At 43.8% G+C, this 17222-nt stretch overlaps 1 protein-coding gene across 1 annotated transcript; it reads left to right on the forward strand.

Annotated features, from left to right (window-relative positions):
* Positions 1 to 1029: 1029 nt before the first annotated feature.
* On the forward strand, positions 1030 to 16076 carry ECRG4 (ECRG4 augurin precursor). Its single transcript, XM_054585403.1, has 4 exons — positions 1030 to 1163; positions 8714 to 8761; positions 10693 to 10850; positions 15682 to 16076. The coding sequence occupies exons 1-4, from the start codon at positions 1085 to 1087 to the stop codon at positions 15838 to 15840; spliced, it is 444 nt and encodes a 147-aa protein (XP_054441378.1). The 5' UTR covers positions 1030 to 1084; the 3' UTR covers positions 15841 to 16076.
* Positions 16077 to 17222: the final 1146 nt, after the last annotated feature.

Raw genomic sequence — 17222 nt, forward strand, 5'->3', positions numbered from 1 at the left:
CCTTGTGGTTCTCTCAGGCCATGTTCATACTTTTCTTCACCCCACCACCACCTGTCTTTTCTTGCTCAATATTAATACATCCTTCTGCTGATCGCTGGAAAAATCCAACTGCATTAAACAGAGAAGTAACTATATGGTGAGAGAGTAAGCACCACTGGAAGGTAAAGGAAAGAGAGAATCAACTGAGTTCATAGCGTATTAAAGGACCCCTAAAGGTAACTTCGGCACCACTGGCCATTTTTGTAGACAAGGCCTGGAGAGACTAATTAGGTGACCAGCTCAAGGTCAGCTGGGACAAATTTGTCTCAGTTTTCCTTTACCATCCTATGAGTCCTCTGTATCTGATCAGGGCGGCCTGGCACTGGGCCTCACTTCAGAGCACACAGTGAGACACTCTTGTTCTGCCTCCGCCTACAGAGCTCACTCAGTTCCTTGTTTCTGAAAGGCTTTCTATTCCAGGAGCTTGGGGTGAGATGTTTTCCTGGATGGCAGCTCTGAACCCAGACTGTAGAGTCTTTCAAAATATACCAAAACACAGCACTGCCAAAAGCATCCTTAAGCGCTGCTTGGGGAATTAAGGAAATTCCAGAGCCCTCTTTATAGGCCAATGTACGATGGGAAGGCGGCAGAGTATTAGCGACAGGGGCAACACGAGCGGCCAGAGCACCCGGCTAGGGTGAGAGGGACAGGAGTGGTGAGGGGGAGACCCGGGATGGGGTCGGCAGGCCGCCTCCCACCCTTCCTGGGGCATCAGCCTTTCCCTCCTGGATGGCGTCAGCCCCTCACTGGGTAGCTGGAACCCCGCTGGAACCCCACTGGTCCCCACCTGCCCCAAGGCCCCCGGCAGTGCTTGGTGGAACCTGCATCGTGAGCATCCGTGAGATTCGCCAGAGGGCCAGTCTCCGAAGCGCTCTGCGAAGCCGCTTGGCCCTCAGCCCGCTGGCACCGCGCCGGCCCGGCGGGCTCCGCCCCGGCAGGGACGCAGGCAGCGCCCGCCCGCCCGTGCCCCTCTCTCCTGCTGGCCAGTCGTCCCGCGCTGCCGCTAGTAGTGAGAGCATTCCCCTCCTGACCGCTGGGTGCAGCCATGGCCTCCTCCTCCGCGCGGCCCGCCGTCCTGGCTGTGACTGCTCTAGCGCTGTTCCTGGTGCTGTGCCTGGGTCCAAGTAAGCGGGGCTATGGCAGGGAGCAGGGGAGGCAGATCGGTGCTGGAGTGGGGGCATGGGGGCCCATTTTGAATCCCGGCAAGGACCAAAGATGATAGAGGGTTTGGGTTTTGCATTTGTAGGAGTAGCAAATGATGCTCTTGGGCAGGCCAATGCAGTACGGTGGTCGAGGACAAGATCTCAGATATGTTTGATAACCTTGGGGGAAAATGAGGGCTGTAATTCCGAAAGAGGGGCAAGAAGTATTTCAGGACTAAGTAATGCGGGAAGGGGAGATGGGAGCTTGAATCAGGTGGTGGACACACCCCTCTTCCCAACCCCCATTCCCCGACCTCAGACTGGGGATCCAACAAGACATCATCATGGAGATTCCCGTTCAGGCACGTCCAGCTGGGTCAAGTTCCAGGTAGCAAAGCTTTGAGCAGGCCTCACATCCCATATAGGGGAACTGCTCTTAAAGGAGAAATGCTTCACCTTCTCTACTTCATGGACCCCTCAGTGAATGGGTTGAAAATTCCCAAAGAAACAGCCTCTATAAATGACGTGCACATTCACACATATGCCCCAAATGAAGCAATTTGGTGGATGTGCAGACATCTGAACCCTGGGAGGCCATAGATCCCATCTTAAGAAAGGCAACCTGAAATAGTATGTTTTGTCTGCGTAACATTACCTTCCTGTGTGTGATCCTTTGTGGTTCACTAGTGGCCTCGTGCCTGCGTGAGTGCCTCTGAGGCTCACAACCGAGAGAGGCAGGTACTGTGATGCCAGATGTACTGCTAAGGAAACAGGCTGGAAGGCCTGAAGTGACTTGCTGGTGAAACGAGGCTGGTGCTTTTCCCACTGCAAAGTAGTTGGGCACTATCGGATGGAAATGAAGATTCCTTTGGTTGCTCAGCTTCTGTATTTCACTTATCCAAAGCCGATATAGAAAAACAAGCTCCTGGTGGAGGGGAAGGAGGATCCCTAAGGTTGGAGTCTTGGTCCTTAGAACAGCAGGGGACCTGTTCAAGTGGGGAGGATTACTGCAGTTCTAAATTACAAACTGCAGGGGAGGCTGGTCAGTAATTTCCCAGTACATGATTTGTCTCTCTCATATTCTTTGTTCCTTTCATTTTAAGAAGCACATCCCAATAAAGAGAGTGAGCATTGGCTATAAGTTATTTCCTTTCAGGGCTTGTACTTTATTTTATTCATACCAAGAACATAGTGAAAGGAGTCAATTTCAATATTACAGTATTATCATTGAGCGGGAATGTGAAACTTCTTATGACTTATATCATTATATCTATGTAGAGTTCCAAAGATGGCTTTTTATGACATCCAAAAACATTTAATGGGAAAAAAAATCATTGCCCTTTGTAGCCAATTAGTAAAGTGATCAAAGAAGCATCTTGCAATTCTGAACCTGCCTGGAGATCTATACCAGGTAAATAGATTTGATAAATTCATAAGTGCCTATTATCCTGGGGTGAGGAAAAGTGGTGGTGGGAAAATGGAGACAAATATAGTTAAACAATTTTAAAAATGTTTAATTAAATAAAATATATTAATTTTTTTAAAGTGCCTATTATCCAGTATAGAAATAGTAGCTGATGGTGTTGGAGTTAAAAAACAAAAAAACAAAATACCATATTACAGAAAAGAATATCACAGTTATTTACTTATTCTTTGTTTTTTTCTTCAAACAAATTTAATGTGATGTTCAAATCATATATGTCAGTATTTATCATTGTCAACATAAGAAACACTTAAGCCTGTAGAGAATTCATATGAGTTTATTTGAGCCAAACTGATGACAATCACCAGGGAGCAAAATCTCAATAGATTAAGAAAATGCCCCAGAGAATGGTAGTTTTGCAACTTGTTTTATACATTACAATCAAAGGAGGAGATGTAAGGGAGTTACATGAAATCCACTAGTAATAGATTTGGGAAGTGGGAGAAAGTGAAGCTGGGAAATATCTGGGACTGAATGAAAAGTAAACCGAATAGACACATACTTCCTTTACATTTGTGGGCATGGGATAGTTAACAGTTAACAATAAGATAACAATAACAATGAGGGGTTTTGTGGTCTCTGCTCTGGTGCAGTGAGGGGTCTGAAAAAAAGAAAAAAAGATATTCCAAAGGCGTGTTATTGTAGATACAAAAAGACAATAGACAGTCTCAGTTAAGGTAAAGATTGACCTTTGTCAAGGAAGATACCGGTCTAGGACATGACCACCTGCCATGACTCACTATTAGTTAGAAAGTTTTAATTTCAGACTATTCTATGTGGTTCCTTTCAGTCTCTGAGTTTGTAAGGATGCCATGCTTACCTGAGCTTGTCTGGTTTAGTATGGGCCCTTTTTTGGTCCACATAGTTCAGTCGTAGTAATTGGCATAGTGGCAACATTGTCAACTCATAATTTGGGGTTTATTCATGATTTTCAGCTGTATTGCTGAGAATTGGTGAGGCTTCTAATCTGGAGTAGTGGTGACACATTTGCTGCAAGAAATTGCAGCCTCATCACAAATGCTTAAACCTAATGTCTATTCCAGTGTAAGACCACATTTCATTCATGAATTGTTCAGCACTTTTACAGAAGGCAAGCAGATGGAGGGACTTATTCTGTGTGAGCTGTTGGAGATCAACAAATGTTAAGATAGTAATGAATGCTGATATTAGTGCCAAGGAACATCCCTGTGTGCTTTGGGAAATGTTTCCATTGATTTTTCATTGACTCTTGGAAGGGAAGTGCAGCCTTTAAGAGTAGTGCCATGCCCTCTCAATAATCCTGGCTCTAGTAGCCTCAGCAAGAGCTCATCTCTGCTTATTTATGCTCAGAAGGCTCCAACAACTCTTGATGTGAAACCTCTTGGCATGACCTGTGGCAATTTTGCATGGCTGCCCAGGTGTTGGAAACCTTACTTCAGGTCCTAATCTATGGCCCCCTAGAGTCATAGCTTTTCTCCCAGTTTTCTTTCTCTAGGTTTAACATCTAAATTCTTTTACTTTTTCCTCATATAACACATATTTGAGCCCTTGTCCTCTCTAGATAGACTCTCTCCTCTGACCACTACTCCAATTTTCCTGTGACCTTCTGAAAGTCAGATATTGTGAAGTGAACCATAGGAGAGGGGTGGTCTGATCAGAGTAGTGACAAAACAGAGGCAGGATAATTACTTCTTTTCTGCAAGATGCTACCTTGTTATTAATGCAGCCTAAAATTGCAATTTCTTTTTTTTAATTGATTTTAGAGAGAGAAAAGAAGGGAGAAAGAGAGATTGATTTGTAGTTTCACTTATTTATGTGCATTCATTGGTTGGTTCTTGGATGTGCCCTGAATAGGGATTGAACCCACAGCCTTGGCATATTGGGACAACGCTCTAACCAACCAAGCTACCTGGCCAGGGCCGCAGTTGCTTTTTAAACAATCACATCACTGTAGACTGATGCAAGCATAGACAATGAAAACCACTAAATTCTTCCATAGGCTGCCACATACTCTGCTATTCTCTGAGCCCTCTGTCCAGCAGACACCCAGCCCTCCTATGGAAGACGTGAAGGTAACACCACCTGCACTCTATTCCTTCAGTGTGGTCCCTACAGATTCTTTCCAAATGGGGCTCCCCAGCTAGAACACCTACTCTAAAGGAAGTTGGGTATCACTCAAATACTTACAGGGGGCCAATAGAAGTGGCTGTTTAAAGACCACAGAGTGTACTAAGTGACTTAGGCTCAGAGGTGTTCAAATTCAAAATTTTGTAAACACTGGCATGCCAATAAAACACATTTGCAGGAAAAGTTCAGCAGCAGGCATCCAATTTGGGACCTTTCCCGACAAGTGTGTGTGTGTGTGTGTGTGTGTGTGTGTGTGTGTGTGTGTGTTCCCCCCTCAACTACCTAGTAAATTTTTTAGGCAGGGGTTCTTAATCTTATTTAGATCCCAGACACTCTTGAGAGTCTGGCAAAAGCTATGGCTTCTTTTCCCAGAAAACTGTGCCTTTTCAGATAGAAACATGGGCCTTGGGGCCTATCCATGGAGAGAGAGAGGTTAAGTACCTACCCCAGAAAGCAGGCACCACCACCTCAGTGCCTGTTCATCTGAGGCCAGACTGGCTCCTTAGCTCTGAAGACACTTGGCTCAGCACTTACCAAGTGAGACTTTCGCCCAGGGGCTTTGACAAGCCTTATACTTATATGTGGCACTTATGGATCAGAGGCATTGGTAGGTCCTCAAACCAGATTACCTCATGGAGCAGGGTGTTCTGTGAGGCTGGACCTGTTGTTTTCCATTGAAATGATTAGGCTGATTAGAAACATTTTTAGAAGTGAGTAAAAATAATAGTGAGGCTTCTGGTCAAGATGGCAGTGTAGACAGACATGGCTTGCCTCTTCACATTAAAATTATAATTAAAATATAGAACAACAGTCACTCAGAGCCATCAGATATCAAGTTGAATGGAAGTCTGACGACTATGGAATTAAAAAAACCACATCCATTGAGACTGGTATGAGAGGCACAGACGCAGAACAGGCTCTCTTACCCACATATGGTAGATAAAAATTTGGGAGGGATATCTCAAGAGCGAGGGGTCCCAAAACCATACCAGGCCCCCCAGCCCAGGGTTCCAGTGCCAGGAAGATAAGTCTCCACAACTTCTGGCTGCAAAATCCAGTTAGGATTGAGTTGGTGGAAGAAACTACTGGAGCACCAAGTAGTTCCTCTTAAAGAACCCACACACATACTCACCTATTCAGTCTCACTCCCTCTGAGCTCCAGCACTGGGGTGGCAGCTTGAAGGGCACCAGAGGCACACTGGGAGAGGCTGAGATGTCTGGCATTGAGGCGAGCAGAGGTCATTGCCCCTTTTCTGAGCCCTCCCCCGACAGAGCCATAGAGCCAGCAGGCTGGTGCCATATTTGAGACTCCATTAACATGGCTCACACTGTTTGACCCCCTCCTTGGAGATTCCCAGAGATTCCACCCCACCCAGTTTATGAGTCCACCCAAACTGCTTTTCCATATGAATGGCTGGTCTTGATTCATGCTTCACAACTTCCTAAATCCTATCAAACAAGCAACAGCTGGCCTCAGTGAGTCCCAGGCCAGGCATTAGCAGTATCCAGCCTATATTTACAGCTTGGCTTTGCCTTGGAATCTCCAAGCCCAGCAAAAGTAGCAACCATCTCAGATTGCTTTACAGCTCAGGCAGGGTGGCTATGGGCAAAACACAGGTGGGGCCTGACCTTGGCCTGCACCACCAGGGAAACCCCAGAGCCAGCACACCCAGTGGACAGCTACAGACCACTTCAGAGCATCACCACCCTGCCCCTGCACAGGTGATCATCCACGGATGGTGGAGGTTTGTGATCAGTGGTCACAGCCAGTCCTTGCAGCTGACTGGCCTGGGTAAATTCCTCCCATTGATCTGCTAACAGCAATCAAAGCTCAACTACAAGAGGAGGGTATACTCGGCCCACATGAAGGGTATACCTCAAATCCCCAGCTTGGGTGATAGTGTAGGATGTGCCACTGGACCCTACAGGATACCTCCTACATTAGAGTACACTACCAAAATACGGAGTCAAAGCAGCTCTATCTAATACATAGAAACAAACACAGGGAGGCTGACAAAACAAGGAGACAAAGAAACATGGCCCAAATGAAAGAACAGATCAAAACTCCAGAAAAAGACCTAAATGAAATGGAGATAAGCAATCTATCAGATGCAGAGTTCAAAACACTGGTTATAAGGATACTCAAGGAACTTAGTGAGGACTTCAGCGGCATAAAAAAGATCCAGTCAGAAACAAACAATCCACTAATTGAAATAAAGAGCAATTTATAGGGAAACAACAGGAGAGCAGATGAAGCGAAGATTCAAATCAATGCTTTGGTACATAAGGAAGCAAAAAACAACCAATCAGAACAAGAAGAAAAAAAATCCAAATAAATGAGGGTAGTATAAGCAGCCTCTGGGACAACCTCAAGTACGCCAACATTTGCAGCATAGGGGTGCCAGAATAAGAGAAAGAGCAAAAAGTTGGAAATATATTTGAAAAAATAATGAAAGAAAACTTCCCTAATTTGGTGAAAGAAATAGATATGCAAGTTCAGGAAGCACAGAGAGTCCCAATCAAGTTGGACTCAAGGAGGACCAAACCAAGACACATCATAATTAAAATGCCAAGGGTTAAAGATAAAGAGAGGATCTTAAAAGCAGCAAGAGAAAATCAGAGAATTACTTACAAAGGACTTTGCATAAGACTGTCAGCTGATTTCTCAAAGGAAACTTTGCAAGCAAGTATTCAAAATGATAAAAAGCAAGGACCTACAACCAAGATTACTCTATACAACAAAGCTGTCATTTAGAATGGAAGGGCAAGATAAAGCTACAGGTCTTCATCATCACCCGACTATTATTACATTAAATGTTAAAGGGACTTATTTAAGAAAAAGAAGATCAAAACTATAAACATTAAAATGACAACAAACTCACAACAATCAACAACTGAATCTAAAAAAATAATAATAAAAACAAAAACAAAGTAAGCAAACAATCAGGCCACAAACAGAATCATAGCTATGGGGATAATTTGGAGGATTATTAGACGGTAGGGGGAAGGGGAGGAAAGGGGATATGGTGCAAGGATCAAGAAGCATAATTGTGAGGAACTAAAATAGACAGGGGGATGTTAAGAATAGCATAGAAAAGGGAGAAGCCAAAGAACTTTCATGCACCACCCCTGGACATGAACTAAGCAGGGGGAGGGGAGATTTCTCGAGGGACATAGGGTACCCAGTAGAGTGAGGCAAAGGGAAAAAAAAAATGGGACAACTGTTACAGCATAATCAATAAAATATACTATTAAAAAAATCTTTAAAAAAATAACAAATAGTGGAAGATATACCTGATTATAAGATGGTAAAGACAAGCTACAAAACTGGGCTGAATTTTTGGAAAGCTAAGGTATGTCCTTTGGCTTATGGCCACGTAACTCCCATTTCTGCCTGTGCCTGTCTTCCGACAGCTACCTTCTCTGAATCCTCTCCTCTTCTTGTAAGGGCACTGGTCATTGGATTTAGAGCCCACCTTAAGTTCAGTGTGATAGCAACTCGAGAGCTTTAACTAATTGTGTCTGAGAAGACCCTATTTCCAATAAGTTCATATTTAGAGGTTTCAGGTGGACATGAACTTGGGGGGTGGTATTTCCACCCCCTATATCATGAAAGGGGAAGTCTGCATGAAGGTCCATGTGACAGATGGCTGGCCCTCATAATAAGACAGAGGGCTGAAAGAACATGTCACTTTTCCCAGGGACTTGCTGGTATCAGAATGCCCTTGGTCAGACACTGTCATTGTGACCAGTCTGAGTCATGGGCAGCCTGAACTGCTTCTCCTGGACAACAGGGAATACAATAAGCCTTAAATGCTAAAATATCATCAAGTTGCCAAATCAAATGGACACACACAGTGACTTTTTCCAACTGTTATTTGCATTTGAGAAATTAAAGAGTACAATGCAACTCTGAACCTGACTTCTATTTTCATTACTCTAGGTGCCATAAATGGAAATAAACTCAAGCTGGTACTTCAGAAACGGGAAGGTAAATATATCCCAAATGATAACAGTTGCATTCTTCACAGGATTAAAATGAGATGGCAATGTTGAACATGCTCACTGGAGTATCATATTTGGGCAAACATCAAGTGTTTAGTCCTTATAGGACTAGCAGATATGAGGAGCTTATTCTGTGGGTGTGTGCTATAGTATTTTATTAGATAAATATTATTGTCAGTAAATGTTTGAAGGTTGTTTTTCTGAAAACAGTCCATGTGGACTCAGGAATAAAAGGAGCAGTGCTACTGTGTTCATTGAAATGCACATGTCTAACCTTAGAGCATATCCTCTGGAGCCCAGAAAAGCTCAGTTGGTGGGTACGCGTATTGTATCGTCCTGGTAGTCCGTATCCAGTCAGCTATTGGGAGGAGGGTTAAATGGAGGAATGTTTTGTTACGAATATCTGTTGTGGAAAATACCCCTAAGATAAATGTGGTAGACAGCAGGAAAATGTCATAGAAAGGAAACTGTCTGGGAGCCACACAGTGTGAACTGGGCCCTCTGTCATCAGACCAATGGCGTGGTCTTGTGAAGGCCGCGTCCCCTCTTGGAATTTTCATCTTTATCTGTAAAATTAAGAAGTTAACTATGCCTTAGAAATCGTGTGGCCCCATTTCTGATGTGAACATTTAATCACTTCTTGTCTCTCTGAGTTAGCAGGGACTCTGGTATGTTCAAGATGGCTCCAACAGGGCCTCAAGCTCTTACTTGCATGCTTCCCAGTTGCCCCTCAGGGAACCAGGTGCTGAGCACTAGCAGCCCCTCTCAGGGCCAGGGGGCTCCCGAGGCATTTTTCTCAGCAATTCCATCTGCTCATGAGGCCCTCGTCCCGCCTCAGTCTCTGAGGTCCCTTGGAGTGCTTCCTTCTCATGCTGGACCTCTAGCCACCTCCCCAGGGACAACCTGGTGACAGCAGGTCTCACAGGGCCAGCCTCACAAAGGTGGGGCTGGAGAGGAAACCGCCAGGATAATCATAAGTCCTGGGTGCACAGCCTCAACTTTTATTTAGTTCAAGCCAAGAAATACATGTGAAACACCTACTGTGTGCCAAAGAGTGCAACAGGCGCCAAAGGAAGTAGACAGATAAGCCAAGAGTGAAAAAACAAACCCCTCATATTTATCCATGTGACCAATGAACACATAGAGCACTTCCATTACCCTGTATCGCCTTCAGAACAACACAGAGACAGGGATGGTCAGTCCAGTTGTATAGATAAGGGCACAGGCTCAAGGCCACATAGCAGGGGCAGGCCCAGTGGCACAGCTGCTTTCCCTGGGCACATCCTGCCGAGTTGCTACCTTTCAAATAGTTGAGATCGTACAGAAAGACGTCAGAGGAAGCATGTTAAAGGAAGTATCAGGACGCTTCCAGATTCAGTCAACCCATCAGTGATCTGTGAAACCTATAGATGGTGGCCAAAGGGGACACTGTGTGTTCTAGCAATCTGACCTGAGCACCTGCCATACCATGAAGCTGGGCTTGGTCCAGTTCCCTCAGAGCTCATCATTCCAGTCCTTTTTATTCCCCTAGTTTCCTAAGCAAGCACAATGCTCCCTTGTTTGCATGTACAGTGCTTATACACCAGGGTGGCACTAGGCAGCCTGTCCTTGGTCAAATGCTGAGCCTGGGGGCATAAGCCACCAGCCCCTGCATGAGGCCTAGGGTGTGAGCATGGTAAGTGGCTTCAGAGAATGAGCTGAATTTCATTTCTACCCTGGGCCTGAGAAGTTGAAGGTCAGTCCACACCCTTTTACATGGCTGTTCCCAAACAGGAGAGCCTACTGACAAGGACCCCGTGTACAAATGAAGCTGAGTCTAAATCATCCTCCCCATGTGGCACTGGATGGGATGTATAATAGTGATTCACCCCAACAAGAAAGGAAAAAGAATTTAGGTGTGGGAATTATTCATTTCAGCACCTGCTCCAAAGAAAACTGATGTAGCTGTTAATGAGAACAGAGCCAAAGACTTCTTAGGCAGCCTGAAGCGTCCAAGACGTCAGCTGTGGGACCGGACACGACCAGAGGTCCAGCAGTGGTACCAGCAGTTCCTCTATATGGGCTTCGACGAGGCGGTGGGTGTTCTCTCCTGCTGGGGCTGGCTTCCTGCAGGGTGGTGTGGGTCAGAGGAGGAACATGGGGAGGAGAAGACTGATATAGCTTGAGGAGACAAGGCACAAAAAAATTAGGCTTCATACTTCGCTTCAGAAGTACAAGCCCCCATTGCATGCCAAGAGCCAGCGAGGCATTGGGTCACATGACCACCATTATAAGGACAGCAGCTGGAATTTTCCATTACATGGGTCCAAAAGGGAATCCCTTCCAACATATTTGGGAAGTGGAATTCCAAGAGGTCACTGCCCAGATTGGCTGGAACTTAGATTCATTGAGAATCTAATTTTCCTAGGAACAATTTTAACGGCTCTGCCTGGGTGTTCTTAAAATAACTCACAACCTGCCCAAAAGATTTTCAGCTTTACCTCAAAAAATGTCAGAAACAACAAGATCAGTGCAAAGATCCATGAAGACGATGGAAAGAGATGAAAACTGACTTTTAAAGAGAGATGGGTATTTGCAGATGTTCAGGGGATAATTTGTCAATGCTTTTTCAGGAGAAGATGGTTCACTTCATGTGGCCAGGTAGTGTGAGTGGACATATTCACCAAATTACAGAAAAAAAAATTTTATAATCACAGACTCCCAGTTGGGGACCAGGGAGAGGTAAGACAGCACGGGGTTAAGGTGGGGGATTCTGCGGCACAGAATTCCGCGGAGTGACGACAGGGCTGTGCCGGGCTCAGGAGGAGCGTAGTGTGGGAGGCTTAATGTGGAGAGCATTCAGCACTTCACCCCAGCCAGGGGGCAGAAGGAGGGCGGCATCTCCAACGAGGGCAGATGGAAGTGTTTTTCCAAACAGGCCCATGATTCATATTGCGAATCAAGGGTGTATACGAAATACTGCAATAGGTGAAAACAAATTAAACTCTTTGGAGACATTATTTTTAAAATTAAATTTATTGGGAAACAAAAACAGACATTAATGAATGGGACTACATGAAGCCAAAAAGCTTTTACACAGCAAAGGAAACCATCAACAAAACAAAAAAGGGCAACCAACCAAATGGGAGAAATTTGCAAACAGTACCTCTGGAGAGGGGCTAATATCCGAAATATATAAAGAACTCTTACAGCTCAAGAAAAATAAAACAAACAATCCAATTATAAAATGGGCTGGGGACCTGAAAAGATCATTTTAAACGGCTGCATAAAATGCAGGCCTGTAGCCATATCATAATATTCTCCTCAATCCCAGCCATTGGACATATCAGTTGTTCCCCCAATTAGCTTTTTGCAATTCAGATATAATTTTTGTTGTGCAAATAGCTAAACACTTATAGCCAAACTCTGTACCAGGCATGACTCTGTTTCTTATATGAATTAACTTACTTAACATTCACAACAACCCAAAGACAGGTGCTATTATTTGCATCTTTGTGTGTAGTTTGTTTCTTACTTACTATTGCATCCTGCTCTGGAGAGTTACTGAGGTAGAATTATATTTAAGGGTCATTGAGTAGTGCCAAATTGCATATTCTTGCAAGTCATGGGCACAATTTTCTCACATTCTCAGCAGCATCTGGTATTCTCACTGAAAATTTTAAAAATTTTTACTTATTTGGTAGATGAAAATGTTATATCATCTTTTAGCACTTGCATTTCTTTGATTACCAGTATTTACAATTCATGAAAAGCAGGTATTAAGAGTTCAACATGGACATTTTTTCATATGTCAATTGGCCATCTGTATGTCCTCTTTGGAGAAATGTCTATTCAGGTCCTTTGCCCATTTTTAAATTAGATTGTTTGTCTTCCTGGTGTTGAGTTTTATGAGTCTCTTATATATTTTGGAAATTAACCCCTTATCAGATGTATCATTGGCAAATATGTTCTCCCATACAGTAGGTCCCCTTTTCATTTTGCTCATGGTTTCTTTTGCTGTGCAGCTTTTTAGTTCAATGTAGTCTCATTTGTTTATTTTCCCCTTTCCATAGAAGGTAAATTGGCAAAAATATTGCTCTGCAAGATGTTTGAGATCTCACTGCCTATGTTTTCTTCTAGGCCTTTTATGGTTTCAAGACTTACAATTAAGTCTTTTGTCCATTTTGAGTTTATTATTGTGTATGGTGTAAGTTTGTGGTTTAGTTTCATTTATTTGCATGTCCCAGTCCAATTTTCTCAATGCCATTTATTGAAGAGACTATTTTTACTCCATTGTATGCTCTCGCTTCCTTTGCCAAATATCAATTGACTATGAAGGTGTGGGTCACTAATCATCAGAGACATGCAAATTAAAACTGCACTGAGGTATCTCCTCATACCTGCTGGAATGGCAACCATCAACAAATCCACAAACAACAAGTGCTGGCTAGGCTGTGGAGAAAAGGGAACCCTAGTGCACTCTTGGTGGGAATCCAGACTGGTGTAGCCACTGTTGAAAACATTATGGAGTTTACTAAAAAAATTAATAGTGGAACTGCCTTTTGACCTAGCAATCCCACTTCTGGGAATATACCCTAAGAATCCCAAAACACCAATCATAAAGAATAAATGCATCCCTATGTTCATAGTAGTGTTATATACAATAGTCAAAGTCTGGAAACAGCCAATCAGTAGATGAGTGGATAAAAAAGCAATAGTACATTCACACAATGGAATACTAGGTGGCTATAAAAAAGATAGAACTCTTACCCTTTGCAAAGCATGGAGGGACCTAGACATTATTATGCTAAGTGAACTGAACCAGTCAGAGAAGGACAAATACCATATGATCTCACTTATGTGTGGAATCTAACATACAAAATATACTGATGAATAAAATAAAAACAGAGGCATGGAAATGGAACAGACTGACAGATCTCAGAGGGGCAGGGGTAGGAGGACTGGATGAAAGAAGGTGAAGGGATTAATCAAAGAACTCGTAGACACAGACAACAGTGTGGTGAAGGGCAGGGGCAGGGGCAGGGGCTGGGTGGAGGGGGGCGGGGGGGGGGAAAATGAGGGACATCTGTAATAGTGTCAACAACAACAAAAAATGAATGTAAAGAAAAAGGTTCAACATGGGGAAATGGATAAAATAATGTCTGGTAACACAACTAGAATAAAGAGGATCAAATAAGATTATAATACCTAGATATGCATAGACAAGACTAGAAGGAAATCCATCTTGATGTCAATAGCGGCTATCTTTGGCAATGGAATTACAGCCTTCTTTTTTCTTTGTCCCCCTCCTACATACAGAATTAAAAATACAAGCCTGCATTTTTTTCTGTAGTCATAAACCATTTTAAAATTTTAGTGAAAAAATACATTTCAAGCCAAACTTCAAACAAGATACTAAAACGAGAAAAATCAAAGACCAAGATTTATTTCAGTATGGGAAAAACCTGCAGTATTGGGAGACAGGCCCCTCATCTCCTTTCTGAGGCAGAGGCTGTGGAGGGCTCCGAAGACTCCCAGGCTAGGTGAATGGAGCCAGACATTGAGTCCTGCTCATCAGCCTGGCACTGGCGGCCCACTGCTCACCCAGAGAGGGTAGCCACCAAGACACCACTGTGGGTGAGGCCGGGCTTCCATCCTCAAGGAGCTCTCCATTCTTAGTGTTTACTGGCAGTCTTATTAAAATAAAAATAGATTTCTGAGACCCAACCACCAGAAAATTTGATCCCAGAGGTGTGCGATGGTGCCTGAGAATCTGCATTTCATAGCATCACTGAGACCTGGAGGCAGTGGTGCACTGGCCACACTTTGAGAAAAACCGGTCCCAAGCCCAAACTTCTAAACACACTCCAACCTCCCCAGGCTATATTTGTCTCCTTTGCCTTTTTGCCCTTATGCCAAATCTCTCATCAAGTCCTGACTATCGACAGATGTGCGTTTAATCCAAATTCATCATGCACCTTCACCACCAATAATGAAAACCTAGTTTCTCCTTTAAAAATGGATTAATAGCAAAGATGGTTTCCCACACTGGGAACCTGAACGTCATTCTTTGCTTCTCATTCATGTGCAGTCCTTCTCCTTCCCTTTTGTTTTTGTTAACTGTAACTGTCTGTTTTCACATGTGTCTCGGGAACTGCAGGCTTCCTGAAAGCAGGGAATGTCTCACTTGTGTTGGGTGGCCCTCCAGAGCCCAGCTTGGGGCTGAAAAAAAATTTTAAAAAAAAAAAAGGCCATCTGTATGTTCTTTGAAATTTAGTCTTGCCCATTTTTAAAAATTTCGGTTAAAAAACCCCCTATGAAATTTCACAAGGGGGCCCTCAAGAAAATGCTGTGTCCATTGAATCAGTGCCTGTGGAATGAATAAGGCACCCATGCATGCCCTAAGCAACACCACGGGTATGAAGGAGTCACCATCAGTAGTACCCAAAATAACCTTCCCTGTGGCTGTACTGATTCAATTTAATTTAGCCAACATTTATTAAGCATCTACTATGTGCACTACAATGGCCTGGCACCAGAATGAGACAAGAAGATAAGACAGTGTCTGCCACGGTAAGACGTGTGTCATGCCGGGGGTCAGGCCAAGTGGTTACTGTATGAGGCAAATGTCCATCTTATTTACCAAAAAAGCGAATAATGTTGACGCACAGGATACATTTAGAAGTTTTCATATGATAGAAGTTTTCATAGGTATGGGTGTGCTCTCCCTTGGGGAAAATGTTTTATCAGCCTTCTTTAGCCAGCTGGAATGACCTCTGAACACAGGAATACTGTAACGAGGACTCATTCTTAGTGAGGGGTGTTAACCATTGAAGAAAAACCACCACCAAGAAAGCGAGAGGTAAGATGTGGTCAGGAGTGTGTATGTCCTTAAACCTACTCTCTATGGCTTTCTCTCTTCTCCAGAAATTTGAAGATGACGTCACCTATTGGCTAAACAGAGATCGGAACAGACACGACTACTATGACTACCACCACCGTCACTATGATGAAGATGCTGCCATTGGTCCCCGGAGCCCAGACAGCTTTAGGCATGGAGCCAGCGTCAATTATGACGACTACTAATGATTGTCTCCCGTATACAAGAAACCTGCAGCAGACTTCTTTCCTCTTCATGATGCCTGGCACAAGTTTGTTTCTGTCATGCTTTGTTTCAGCATGCTTTGTTTTTTTGACCACTTTCCATGACCAGAAAGGAAGAGTCAAAACAATGATTATAAATGCTTTTTGATATTTTATGCAAGTGCCTAACAGTGCATTTCTTTAAAAATGGCAATAAAAGCATTTTGTTAAAAAGAAAAGTCTCAGAATGGACTTGGATGAAAATTAAGCCATCAACAGTTTTCAGTACATAGATGTCTCTAAAGTTGAAGTATCATCTTATAGGCCCCTCTCTGTTATCATCCCAACTGTAACCCAAGAATCCTTACCACCCCCCATGCAGACCCTGGGACTCAGCAGGGGTCTTCCTTTTCTTGAAATTTAGTCCACATTAAACGCAAGGTATAAAACCAGCAAGAAAGTTTAGTTGAACATTATTTAAGGTTACAAATCGAGGCTTTCTGGATTCTAATCTCTGAGCTAGAGCTGTACCAGTTTAATGTTATCATCCAGGAAATTATAAGTGAACAAAAAACCCTAGAGGTTCAGCTCTCTGTTGCCACAAAAACCAAACTCATGAGGAAGATGCTGGTGCAAAAGGAAATAAGTTTTATTCAGGTGCCGTGCAATCTGGGAGAATGGTGGACCCTTGTCTCAAAGCCAATCCCCTCAACAAGACCAAAACAAAAGCCAGTGTCCAGAGTTCCTGCTCCAATTTAAAGTAGTTTTTTGAAGCTTGCAGGCAGCTCCTAAGAGGTCATAGTCCCCATCCAGGTAGCTTAGGTTGTTCTTAGATGCTGTTCATTTCAGGGTCTCTCCTGGGGTCTGCGTGTAGAGCCCTCACAACCATGGACCATGCAGCTGCTAGGAACATACTCAAGGAGAGAGCATGCGAACGCCACAGCAAGTGCATCACCAGGTGAGCAAGAGAGAGAGACTGCAACCTGGATGCCATGGGCCACATGGCTGCTCATCACATGCTTTAGCAGCCACTTGGCCCATGGAGAGAATGGGCAAGTACACATCAAAAGCAACCAGGAGAGCTTTGTTCATATGGGATTATATTAGCTTGGATGTGGACAGACCAGATGCTTACTCAAAATGACAAATCAACTTCCCAGACTTTTGCGTGCTTAGGGTGAATTGACCTCCCAACTGTTCCTTTCTTTCCCCAGGCTAGACTGACAGTCCTCTTTGGTCTAGTATCTACCCCTGTGCCATTTTGTCTCCTATGGTGCATATGCCTCTCTTCCCTTGGTCCCACCCCCAATTTGGTACCAATAGGGGGAAGGACTTTTTATCTATTCAATTATCTTGCTAGCTTTCCATGAGCTCAGTGTAAGAAC

Source organism: Pteronotus mesoamericanus, unplaced genomic scaffold (assembly GCF_021234165.1).
Source record: "Pteronotus mesoamericanus isolate MK-2021 breed Mesoamerican mustached bat unplaced genomic scaffold, CSHL_Meso_final contig_121, whole genome shotgun sequence".
NCBI classification, from domain to species: domain Eukaryota; kingdom Metazoa; phylum Chordata; class Mammalia; order Chiroptera; family Mormoopidae; genus Pteronotus; species Pteronotus mesoamericanus.